Here is a 12,414-nt window from a genome sequence, read left to right as displayed (position 1 = left end):
TTCCTTTCCGCGGAACTTTTCCTCCTCAGCTCTCCATCCACGTCATTCTCTCTGTCCCCCCTTAAACCTTGAGCTCTAAAAATAACTCTCGCTCCTCAAACAAAGTCGTTTTTTTCGCCCAAATACTACCACGCTGTTGTACGTTTCTAGGCAACGCAGTCGCGAACACCTGCGTCATTTCCACGCGCGTTAGTGTTTTTTTCCCACCCATTTTCCGACAAACCCCACCCTCCTCCTTGTGTGCCTTGATTGGCTAGTCGTGTCCCGCCTCCGGACTAGACTGGCCGTTAGTTCATATTCACAAGCAGCTCGCACTTCTAGAACGCCTCGCCTTGTTGTGGGCGTGGCTTTTGGAACACAGGGCTTAATCACATTAATCACTATTCTCGCTTAATTGCTTTCTAGAACGCGGCACAGTTTGCAAATGTGAACTCCTTAGCCAATCCCGGCGCAGGAGGGGCGGGGTTTGGCCGAATGCAGGTGGGAAAACAAAAAACCACCGCGTTTCTCTGGAGCCTCTTCTGAGCGCAGTAAATCCGAGCAGTTCGCAGCGAGCGAGTGGAAGCGCCGCTCCAGCACGACCTTCCTGCTATTTGGTGTAAATCAGTCGCTTCTGGACCAGCTGTCTGTCTCCGGCGCTTCCACAGCACGGACATTCAGACTGAAAACACCGCTGCGCTCTCGCGCTTCTGCTCGGTCACGGTGCGGCGAGGTTTTATTGGATTGTCTCGCATCGTGGGCAGCTTTTCACACGTCCAGCGGGAGTCGACCACAGTTACGTGTATGGTTTACACAGATTTGCATTTTTTAGATTTACTGTGTCTTTTGTTGTTGTTTTTACTGCTCTGGCAAACTTTATAGCATTAAGTGCGCGAGATCTTGAACTTGTATTTTTAATGACCGAAACAAACTTTTATTTATTTGTTTATTTGATATTTCAGGAGAACTTTAAATAGAAGTGAACATGACCAGTGTCATCTGTGAGGAAAGCCTCGTGCCGGAGTCCCCGCGCGGTTCTGCCTCGCGCTCAGCAGAGCCGCCGCTCCAGCTCGATTCCACGCGTTCCGTCTGACCCCCTCCTCTTCTTCCTCCTCTTCCTCCTCGGCGGGATGAGCGCGGCGGAGCTGGAGCGTGTTTCCCTGCGCTCCGCGGGCGCGACCTCAGCGGGCTCTGCCAGCCGCGCGCTCTCCGCCAACGTGAAGCGTCTGCACGACGCGCTGCACGCGCTGCTGGGTGACACGGAGCGCGAGCAGTTCGTGCACTGCCTGAACGCGTACCACGCGCGGCGTAACGTGTACGACCTGGTGCGCACGCTGCGCGTGATCCTGGACACGCCGCGCAAGCGGCAGCTGCTGCCCATGCTGCGCCTGGTCATCCCGCGCTCCGACCAGATGCTCTTCGACCAGTACACCTCGGAGGGGCTCTACCTGAAGACGGAGCTGCTCACGAGCGCCGTGGTGGGCCCGGAGGACCCGGGTGTCCCGCCGAGCGAGGCCGGGGAAGCGGAACCCCGTGCGCGAGTCCCGTCGGTGCACTTCGCGTCCGCGCAAGTGCTGCCCGATTTCAGCACCGCGGCCGAACGGACAGCGCCCGCGCTCCCGGACACGGCACTGAGGCAGGAGGAGCGCGACGAGGTTCGCCATGTGACCCTGAAGCGCAGCAAGAGCCATGAGGGTCTGGGCTTCAGCATCCGCGGAGGGTCCGAGCACGGAGTCGGGATCTACGTGTCTCTGGTGGAGCCCGGATCATCCGCGGAGAGAGAAGGGCTGCGCGTGGGGGACCAGATCATCACCGTCAACGACATGGTGTTCGACCGAGTCACTCACGGAGAAGCAGTCAAGGTGAAGCGCGTGTGTGTGTGTGTGTGTGTGTGTGTGTGTGAGTGACAGAAGTCAAAGACCACCCTTCATGTATTTAAATTCCACTCAAAACGGTACGGAACAGACCATGAGCTGCTGCTGTAGTTTTCAGGATTGCTATCTAGAGATAACAAGTTAATTATCTTGTGATAACAAGATAATGAACTCGTAAACTTGAGATACCTAGATATAACAAAACAAACTACTTTGTTATTTTGAGATAACACGATCATTAAGATCACAAAGTTGTTATCTTGAATCAGAATCAGAATCAGAGTACTTCATTGATCCCAGAGGGAAACTGCAGTTGTTACAGTTGTGATCATTTATTTGAAAGAATAAACACTTTAATAATTTGACAAAAAAGAGAAATGGCTACTGTAACAGGCTGCATGCACGGCCCGCGCATGCGCACGTCAAACAAAGAGAAAAGATTGAGATCATGAGTTAATTAATCTTGTGATCTCAAGATAACAACTCTGTGATCTTGAGATCATACACAAGATAATTAATTAGTTATCTCAAGATGACAAATTTGTTAACCACTTTGTTATCTTAAGATATCAAGTTAATTAGCTGAAAATTCTAACTACCTCTTGGCCTCTCTGGACTTCCATAACGCGATGATTAAGTACAAGTTATTTATTTTTCATCATCTGGACAAAAGCAGAAAATGTATATTTAGCAGAAAATCCCCCAGAAGCCTCAGAAACTTCAGCATTTAGTTTGTCCACACACCCGCTGCTGTCATGCTTTTCAGGAGAGTCACTTACAGAAATCTGCAGATACGCTTTTCCACACCTCCACAAAGTTCAGCCTTAGAACTTGGTTGCTTTTTCCGTTTCTCACGATTGAAGTGATCCAAACACATTCTGTGATGTTGAGGTCTGAACTCTGAGGTGCAGTTCAATGGGCCTCTTTCACCAATACCAAGTTTTTCCTAAATTTATTCTTGAGAAAGGTCCTAAGAAAGGTCTACATCAGATTCATGACGTGTTCTTAAACTGCAGAACTGTCTTTATTTTATGGTGACAGTTTTGATGGTTGGCCAGCTCTTGCATGGTTGTTAGGAGCCCCATTTTCTCTAAATCTTTTAATAATTGTTTGACCTCCAGTTTTGGAAACTCTTTTTTTGCCTTTCCTCTTCCTTAGACATTATTTATATCTAATCTCCTTAGAAATACCATGTGAAGAATGAAGAACTTGAATTTTATATCTGTTCGGAGTGGAAATTAATAAATTGGGGGGGGGGGGGTTTCTGACTTTGCAAGGTACTGTCTGGTCTGATTTGTGTGTGTGTGTGTGTGTGTGCGTATGTGTTTGTGCAAATGCTCTTCATCCTTCGGTGCCTGTATTATATGCCCAGCGTGTAAAATTCAATGTATTGTCCTACAGAAGGATGTCCACTCATGCTCTGCTCTTTTGTCTGTTTCTTCTATAACGAGCCTGTTAGTCTGAAGGTACTCTCAGATCCCTCTGCTTCACTCTTATAAAGCCCCTCAGTTCTCTTTGAGCCATAACTAGGCAGACAAACTGCTGGCCCAAGTCCTAGGCCTGTTCACTGACTGTGGTAGGACCCCGATCAATGTTTTATTTATTCTGTCCACTTAATGACACAGTGGCGTGCCACTGCCTCTAGCCTCTCTCATGACCTCAGCTGCTGTCCCTCTGGCGTTTGCACAGATTGGCTCTGCTCTCATCTTGTCCCCATTTTGGCCTTTTCTCTGAGTTATTTGCTGTTTTCATTGGTGATTTCAGATAAGTGGATCATTAAAATAAATAGGCCTTTTGGATAGAACATGATTGAGCTTGTTTACAATGCATCAGTGCTATGGTAAATTTAATTAGCTCTAAAACCCTCCCGTCATGAAGTGTATACTGTGTATGGATACTGTACTTTGTAATTGTTGGTATCTGTGGGTATTTCATTTCTTAGATTTCAGTTTGAGCCTAAAGCAGCACAGCATGATTACATAATGGTTACAGATAGTGAGGTTTTCAAGAGGGAAATAATGACAGGCATCTCTCTTTCTCTCTCTCTCTCTCTCTCTCTCTCTCCCCTTGTGTGTGGGCTGGCGGCAGTATGTTTGTTTCTGAATCCAGACTGTGCTGGAAAGTGTACCATTCTTTCTTTCGTTCTCTCTCGCTCTCTTTGAATCTGACATTATTCACTCTCCCGTATGAGTAATGCAAATCCTGTTGCACAGCCAAGACTCAATTCATGGCCTGTGAGGCAGCGTACAGCAAGCAGCACTAATGCTGGAGAGAATATCTCAATTACGCGCAAGCTTTGTGCTAAAGCAGCCCACATTGGTTACTAATAGGCTGGCGCTCCTCAACCAGATGGCTCTCAATATTCACCAAAAATCACACAGTCACTGTTTTCAATGCAATATATGGGTTTGACTTGTTCTGTGTTTTATAACCTGGTCTTGCATGCAGTTATTGGAGGATACTGGATGTATTGGTCCCTCTGCTGTAGCACGTAGGCCTTTAGTTGATCCCTCTGAAGATTTATTCTTGTATTCGTGGCTCCGTAGCTCATGCCTGCTGCATTCTAGCCAGTCCATCTTGATTACCGGTCCCATGTGGAGGGATTAGGAGTGACCAGCCGTGATGCCAGCTCCTTCCTGGATATATGTCTAAATAAGGATACTGGAGGTGAGCTGGGCGCCTGTCTCTTTAAGAGTAACACTCCAGCATGTATAGTACAGTTTACTCTGTTGTTTGTCAAGTTATGCAATAGTGTTCCTTCAATCATGTGTTCCTTCATCAGTGTTCTCTCACTATAATACCCAGCATGCATTATGCAAATACATCATATAACCATTTGGACACAAAACACAGGAATTTCTGAGGTCTCAACCAGTACTCACAGCTAGTCAGTGAGCTATAAGTTAATAAACACAACCACATATCCAACAAAATCATAAAGAAAAATTGTATCCATATACAGCACAAAATGAATGCCAGAGAAATTTTTTTTACCCATTTAGAGAAAGAAGCCAAACTGACATGAAACAGGTACCATGCTAACTTTAACTTTTAACTCATTGCCCTCCTCATCTTAGTCATTCTTTTGTCAGAAAAATCTATCCTTTCCATTGATCCTGCAAATTTCTACATTTATATTGTTGAAATAAGATATTAAGCATCCTAGCAGTAACAGCCACCTGACTTTATTCTGTATTCACCAGATAATGGGGTAAAAAAGTTTCAACTGCCCCCAAATATATACACCAAAACAGTTGTAGTTGTTTTCCTTACCACCTTCAAGATATACTATATAGACAAAAGTATTGGGACACACCTCCTAATTACCGAGTTCAGGTGTTTCAGCGACACCCATTACTAAAAAGTGACTAGAATTAAGCACATAGCCTTGCAGTCTCAATAGACAAACACTGGCAGTAGAATGGGTCATACTGATGAGCTCAGTGACTTTAAACATGGCACTGTTGTAGGATGCCCCTGTCAAGAGTAAGTGCTATTATTGTGAAATGGAAGTGTGTAGGAGAAAGAACAGCTTATCCATGAAACGGGTTTCCATGGCCAAGCAACGCATGTGTAAAGCATGCTGCCACAGGACTCTGGAGCAGTGGAAACGTATTCTGTGGACTGACGGATCTTGTTTTTCTATTGACAGTCTGATGGATGAGTCTGAGTTTGGTGAATGCCATCAGACATCAGAACCTTACCTGCCTGACTGCATAGTGCCTAGTGTTAAGTTTGGTGGAGGCGGGATAATGCTATGGGGTTGTTTTTCAGGGGTTGGCTCTTAGTTCCAGTGAAGGGAAATCATAATGCTTCAGCAAACCCAGACATTTTGGACCACTGTATGCTTCCTTTGTTGGAACAGTTTGGGAAAGAACCTTTTCTGTTCCAGCATGACTGAGCCCCAGTGCACAAAGCAAGGTCCATAAAGACACAGTTGGGTGAGTTTGGCTTGTAAGAACTTGACGGGCCCACACAGATCCCTGACCTTAACTGAATACCTTTAGGATGAACTAGAACAGAGATTGTGAGCCAGGCCTTCTCAATGAACATCTGTGCCTGGCCTTACAAAAGCTCTTCTGGATGAATGGGCAAAAATTCCCACAGACACACTCCAAAATCTTGTAAAAAGCTTCCCAGAAGAGTGGAAGCTGTTATAGCTGCAAAGGGAGGTTATTCCATATTAATGCCTATAGATTTAGAATGAGACTTCATAAACGTTCCTGCAGGTACCTGATCAGAGGGGGATTTCCTAGTCTTTAAACCAGATCTAGCTGTAAAGACTACTGCAGCGCCCCTGTAAGATGTGAGTAATGATTTATCAATCCAGGTTTTAATCTCTCTCTAGTTTCATTCTAGCCAGAGTGTAGGTTTAAGAAGTACCTTTAAGAGGTAACATCATTCAGATGGGACTGATGAAAAATGTACCAATTTAGAGAACCTTACAGTGACAGTGATAGAAAACTAGACATCTCAAGCATTTATAGCCTCTAAAAGTTCTTTCACAGAAAGTTATCACATGAAATGGTTTCAAAGAAGTTCCTTGATGTCTGAGACATATGGTTTTATGTGTAGGCTGTTGTAAGGCAAATTTGTACCCAGACAAACTTTTTTTGGTTAGCTAGTAGCCTAGTGATAGGAGAGCTGCGGCAGCACCTGGAAGGTTGTGGGTTCAAACCCCTAGACTCACTGGGTATACCTGGTTGTGCCCCTGGGCAAGGTACTTAACCCCGCACTGCCCCAAGGGGCTGCTCTGCTTGCTGCTCCCAAACTGGTCATAGTTAGGCAGCAAATGGATCATTCATAGGACCAATAAAGTGCATAACAGTACACATAAAATCTCAGATGACATGTAGGTTCTCCTTAAAAAAACGACTCAATGTTTTTAAAAGTTAGCTATGAGTTTATTGAAATTCCAATAGTAAGTTATCAGTGTTTTACTTTGTGTTAGGCAGCTTTTAAGGCAGGTTACTCACTTTTTAAGTTAAAACACAATGATTTTTTGCAGTTCACAAAAAACAGATTATTCTGTAAAACCAATATAAATTTAGTGCCATCAATTATGAAAAGCTTGTGCAAGCTTTCTTTTAATAGGAGAATGTAATTAGGACACATTCACTGCCGCACAGTAACAACCAACACACAACATGTAAGCACACCAGGGCTGAAGTTATCACAGCAGAAGATCGGTTCATTTCAGAGCAGCAATTAAAGTGATTAAGGAGATCGTGTTGCGTTATTTGGGTTGTTTCGTAATCGCCCACCTCACAGCACACGCACCCCCCAAAGACCGAAGTCTTTGTGTCCTTAAGCTGAACTCCATGGGGTCATGGAGAAAGAGAGGCAGCCCAAAAGTGCCTCTGTATGTGCCCTGCCTTAAAGACTGCCTGCTTAATTAAACGCTGCTATGAATTATTTAGTTCCTGATGAGGAACAGAATGGGCTCGATGAATAGCTGAGCATGGCCGTCCCAACAGGAGCAGCTCTCTACACCTCTATTAGCTTAACGTGCCAACCCAATTAGCCAGAAACAATTATACTCACAGGCACTGGAGCTGGAGATGGCCACTCTTCTGCTCTACTGCCAGAGCAGGTTGGCTTTAATTAAAGAATTCAGACTGAGCTGATGATCGATGGGCGAGTGACAGTTCCAGTCTGGCATCCACTGATGCTAATAAACACTGTATGTAGCCTTTAAATAGGAATGCATTTAATCTGCAGAGATAATGTTTGATTTTCTAACACCCATGATTAGATCTGTTCACCTATGAAATACCTTGCCAAAAAGGGTTTTGCCATAGAACCACCTTTTATTCTCTGAAGAAACATATATTTTTAAAAATGTAAGCGTGAAGAACTTTTTAGAGATTTAAAAGTGCAGTTATGTCTGAATACTGGAGTCTTGCTATAGTTTGCAAGACATAAATCAATAAACATGTTGTGTTTTTTTTTTAATCCAGCAGTAAATGACACGTGGAAAGATAGGCAGTTTGTCCCTAGTTTGAAATATGTATGGCATCTTGGCATCACATCATTAGAATAACCTGTTGTAGATGCTTTCCTTGAATTTAACTTGCATTCAACTAAATTCTATTAAAATTACTTTTCCTAATCCTAACCATAACTTCACTTTAAATGTCAGGCCCAAGGTTTATTACACACTTCTAAAACCTAAGAATAGCCAGTTTTCACTGAAGGTCCTGTAGTTACTGAATAATAAGCTTTAGTATGTAATAAGCCTGGAGTTTTAAGATCTTAAACCCAAAATCTAATCTTTACCCTAATCTTAAATTCTACCTGAAACCTAATCCTTAACCTAATCTTAAATTTAACTCAAAACCTACTTCTAACCCTAACATTAAGATCAACCCAAAATTCTATTCTATCCTTAAGCTTAAGATCAGCCCAAAACGTAATCCCAACCCTAACCTTATGCTCAACCCAAACCTAATACTAACTTTAAGCTCAACCCAAAACTTAATCAACATCCTAACTTATGCATAACCCTAAACCTAATCCTAACCTTAAGATCAGCCCCAAACCTAACCTTAAGACCAACCCAAAACAATCTTAAGCTCAACCCAAAACCTAATTCTAACCCTAACCTTAAGATCACCCCACCTACTTTATCCTAACCCTGACCTTAAGTTCAGCCCAAAACCTAATCCTCACCATAACCTTAAAATCAACCCAAAACCTAATCCTAACCTTAAGCTCAGCACAAAACCTAATACTAACACTAATCTTAAAATCAACCCAAAACCTCATCCTACCTCTGCTCCTAAACCTAAACCTGGTATTATTGCTAACTCTAACCTGAATGCTACTGAGAATACGTTTCATCATATGGTTTGTTAACAATCTTTACATCTGTTGAACATCTGTTGGGGGGCTGGACCCAAAGTTTGGAACATGTATCGTATTTTTGTAAGACGTTATTAAAATATTCTTTTATGGGCTGTGGATATATAGGACAGCTAGGAGGTTTACACGATGCCAATATTCATTCCCAATACAAAACACTACCATTTAAAAGTTCTGAATCACTGGTTTCAGTAATGCAAAGTCAGTGTGGTTGCAGACTCTTGATGAATTGACTGTAACACGTTAGTCATTTTAACTTCACGTTTCAGATAATCAGTAGCTCACTATGGAGAAATATAAGATGTAGAACATCAAAATCCAGAATTTGTCAAATCTCAAGCCAGATAGCATGACAAAAAATGTACATGGATAATTCCAGTGTGTTATTTATCATTTAACACCTTTGCAAAATTCTTGAAAGTTTGAGTACAATATCTAAAATAACTGCCAGTGTGAACTTTGGGATGGGCTGAGGGATCATCTGAATTATTAACTATGTCTTCATTTCTTTTTCTTGCATCATATTTTAGTCCCTCCCTCTCTGGATATGTGAAAGAGATGCAGGGATAGAGGAATCAATGCCAAACAGATTTGCTAAATGAAATATCTTTGCTCACTCAGTCATCACTCAAGATTTGGCAGTACACAAACAGGTGCTATTAAATGCATATTTAACATCAATAAAGGCATCAACTGGCAGCAGCACAAGATTCCACCTTATTAACTCACTTGTCTCATGTTTTATTGAAAACTTTTTTAATCGAATTTTTTCACTGTGCCGTCCCATTACCTTCAGTAAACTTCAGTGACTACACAGAGACAGTGATGAATTATTTGTATAGAATTTGTACACTAATTTGCCTAATAACCCACTAATTTGCCTGTTTTGTTCATTTCTGTTTCTCTTCTTTTGAACTGATTTGAAAGGCTGTACAACCAATCTCTGATGCTAATTTAAAGGGAAATTCCTAAAGTTCCAGTTCAATAAATTGTTGAGATGTAGGGGTTTTTCTACTGTTATAACATCAAGCATATAATAAAGAGGAACCCTATTTGGTGCTATATAGAACCCTTTTCAAAAATGTTCTATATAGAACCACATACAGTACAACACATTACCCTTCAATATGAAAAACCTTGATGCAAAGAACCCTGTGATCATGTAAAGGGTTCTTTGAGTGTTTATGGTTCTATAGAGAACCCTTTTCTTTACTACTGAACCCTTGAAGAACAAAATTTTAAGTGTGTATTTTTTTTCAAATAATCAAGAAAAGATGTGCTAGTTAGAAACTAGATAAAAAAAAGTGTGGCCATGACTTAGTTAGTTGTGGGTATGAGATAATTAAGTTGTGGCCTTGACTTAGTAAGGCATGGGAACAAGATTCTAATGCATGGCTATGACTTAGTAAGGCATAGATATGAGATAATTAAGTCATGGCCTCAACTTAGTAAGCCATGGATATGAGACAATTAAGTCATGGCCTGACTTAGTAAGGCATGGGAACAAGATTCTAATGCATGGCCACAAATTAGTAAGGCGTGGCAACGAGATCCTGATGCATGGCCACAACTTAGTAAGGTGTGGGAAACAGATAATTGAGCCTTGACCATGGCTTAATAAGGCATGATCTGGTTCCCTTGGCTTACTAAATCATGAACACAAAACCATTATTTTGTTCCCACGCCTTACTCAGTCATGATCACGACTTAATTATCTTGTACCCATACATTACTAAGCCATGCATTAGGTTCTCATTCTCGTGGCTTATTAAGTCATGGCCATACATTATTTTTATTTATATGTGATGTCAGCAGCAGGGCTCCGTAAGGCAGCTAGTTATTTAGTATAACTAGTTCCAGCAGCTAGCTTAGCAAACTAAAACCTTCTTTGAACGTCTTATGTTAAGTAGAATTTTTCCCCAGCTATTCATAACATGATAGTGCAATTTGGAAAAAGCTCATAAAACAGCAGAGCAACAACAATAGAGCTTTAAAAATGAATGAAACGTCCACCTCTTGTGAGTGGCCACAGATGACGTTATAAGGTCCTTCTGATAGAGCTGCAAGAGTTGGGCCTCTAGCTGGAGCTCAGTAGCCAGACACTATTAGATTTTAATGAGTCTGAAAGGGACAAAGACAAAGGATCTAAATGTAGCACTGGTGAGACCTGAGGTTTGATGGAGTCAAATGGTAAAATTCAGTGACATGTTGAGCAGTAGGGGACCGCAGATCAAGCTCAGTTCTCTCTTCTCTCACTTTAGTGGTCAAACCACCTTCGGCTTACAAGCCTCTATGATAACCTTGTCTGCCGTGCAGTGAATAGAGGCTTGTACATGGTAACCCCTTTCTTCTGGCATGTAGGCCTTATCTCGATCCCAGAAAATCCCCGCCTGTAGACTTAGCCACAAGCTATAGGCTCCAGGTGCCTTGACACCACTCACTGTGGTTTTTCCCCATCAATCCACTGCAGAGGCATCAGCCTGGGCTCTAAATCTCAGGGCTTGGCAACAAAAAGCAGCGTGCACATGCCACGGCCACCAGTGCTAGTTTGTTCTGGGTGCGATCAGGAGCATGAAAGAGGATGCCAGGGTGTAGAATGGGTCTGTGGAAGATAACGTGCTTCAATTCATCAAAGCAAAAGCACAGGATTTTTTTTTTTTGAAAATGTAGCTTGGGGGTATGGAAAGGGAGCGAGTGAGAGAGGGAGATATGGAGGAAGAGCGAGAGAGAAAGAGGGCAGAGGTTGGTGGAAATGGAGTTTTAGGCAGTTTTCCCTCTCGGTTGTGGAGATTTAGAAAGCTGGGGTGATGGCAAAACATAATTCTGTATTGGAGCTCATTGCTATGTATTGAATTCAGTCCTTCAGGCCTAGAAGCTTCTGGTAAAATGGTGGGGAATGTAGACCAGCTGAGATGTCAATGATGACACATAAAACGTATACCCAAACATGCATATATCTTGCCAATTTATATATATATATATATATATATATATATATATATATATATATATATATATATATATATAATATATATATATACATGTGCCTACACCCATTAGTTACCAAAAGTACCAAAAGAATTACTAAAAGTAGCCAGTAGCTTGAGTTTTTAGGGTAACCTGAATGTAACTTTAATTTAATTACAATCGTTACAGTCGAATTATGAGGAAAGCAAACAGAGAGTTAACGCTCTTTGCCAAGCATAAACTAATAGCATTTCTACTCATAGGGGGATTGAACCCTCCTTCGAGGTTGTGGTGTTACCCACTATACTATCTAAGGCTAGCTTTACACTGAAACTTTCATGTGACTAGTTGCATGTGGTTGCAAGAGTTGCCTGCAATCTAATTTCTGTACACAGAGCAACTTAAAGTTGCACGCAACTTATTCAGTTACTCCAATAGATAGCCAAATAAAACAGTTCATATTGCTTGATATGTCATGCTGTTCTCATGATGTAAACTCATCTGTGATGTGAAATCTGTCTACATATGAATACGTAGTAGCATTACAGTTGCTGTGTCAGAAAGCAGGAAGAGAACTAGTACCAGCACTGGTGCTGGTACATATGTTTGACAAAGAAAATCTAATTAAAAGGGCTAAACGAGTGAAAAAACTACTGAAAAGAGAGAACACAACTGTTACCATTAGCTTGCTAGTTAAGCCAGCATGTTCAGAAGTGCTAGCTTCAAGCAA

General features: G+C 42.1%; 1 protein-coding gene across 3 annotated transcripts in view; it reads left to right on the top strand.

Annotated features, from left to right (window-relative positions):
* The first annotated feature begins 432 nt into the window (after nt 1-432).
* Nucleotides 433-12,414, top strand: part of whrnb (whirlin b) — a 125,446-nt gene continuing 113,464 nt past the window's right edge. Inside the window, exons 1-2 of one of the 3 annotated variants that reach the window (XR_005129252.1) lie at nt 433-781; nt 942-1,841. Coding sequence is in view for 2 of the 3 variants with exons in the window: in XM_017691234.2 (XP_017546723.1) it covers nt 1,110-1,841 (732 nt within the window). In the remaining variant the exon portion in view is untranslated. The remainder of the gene's footprint in view (nt 782-941; nt 1,842-12,414) is intronic. The other 2 variants (XM_017691234.2, XM_017691235.2) reach the window with 2 other exon arrangements.

This window comes from Pygocentrus nattereri, chromosome 20 (assembly GCF_015220715.1).
Source record: "Pygocentrus nattereri isolate fPygNat1 chromosome 20, fPygNat1.pri, whole genome shotgun sequence".
Classification (NCBI taxonomy): Eukaryota; Metazoa; Chordata; class Actinopteri; order Characiformes; family Serrasalmidae; genus Pygocentrus; species Pygocentrus nattereri.
Note: the sequence above shows the minus strand (reverse complement) of the source record. Positions and strands in the feature narration are given on the sequence as shown.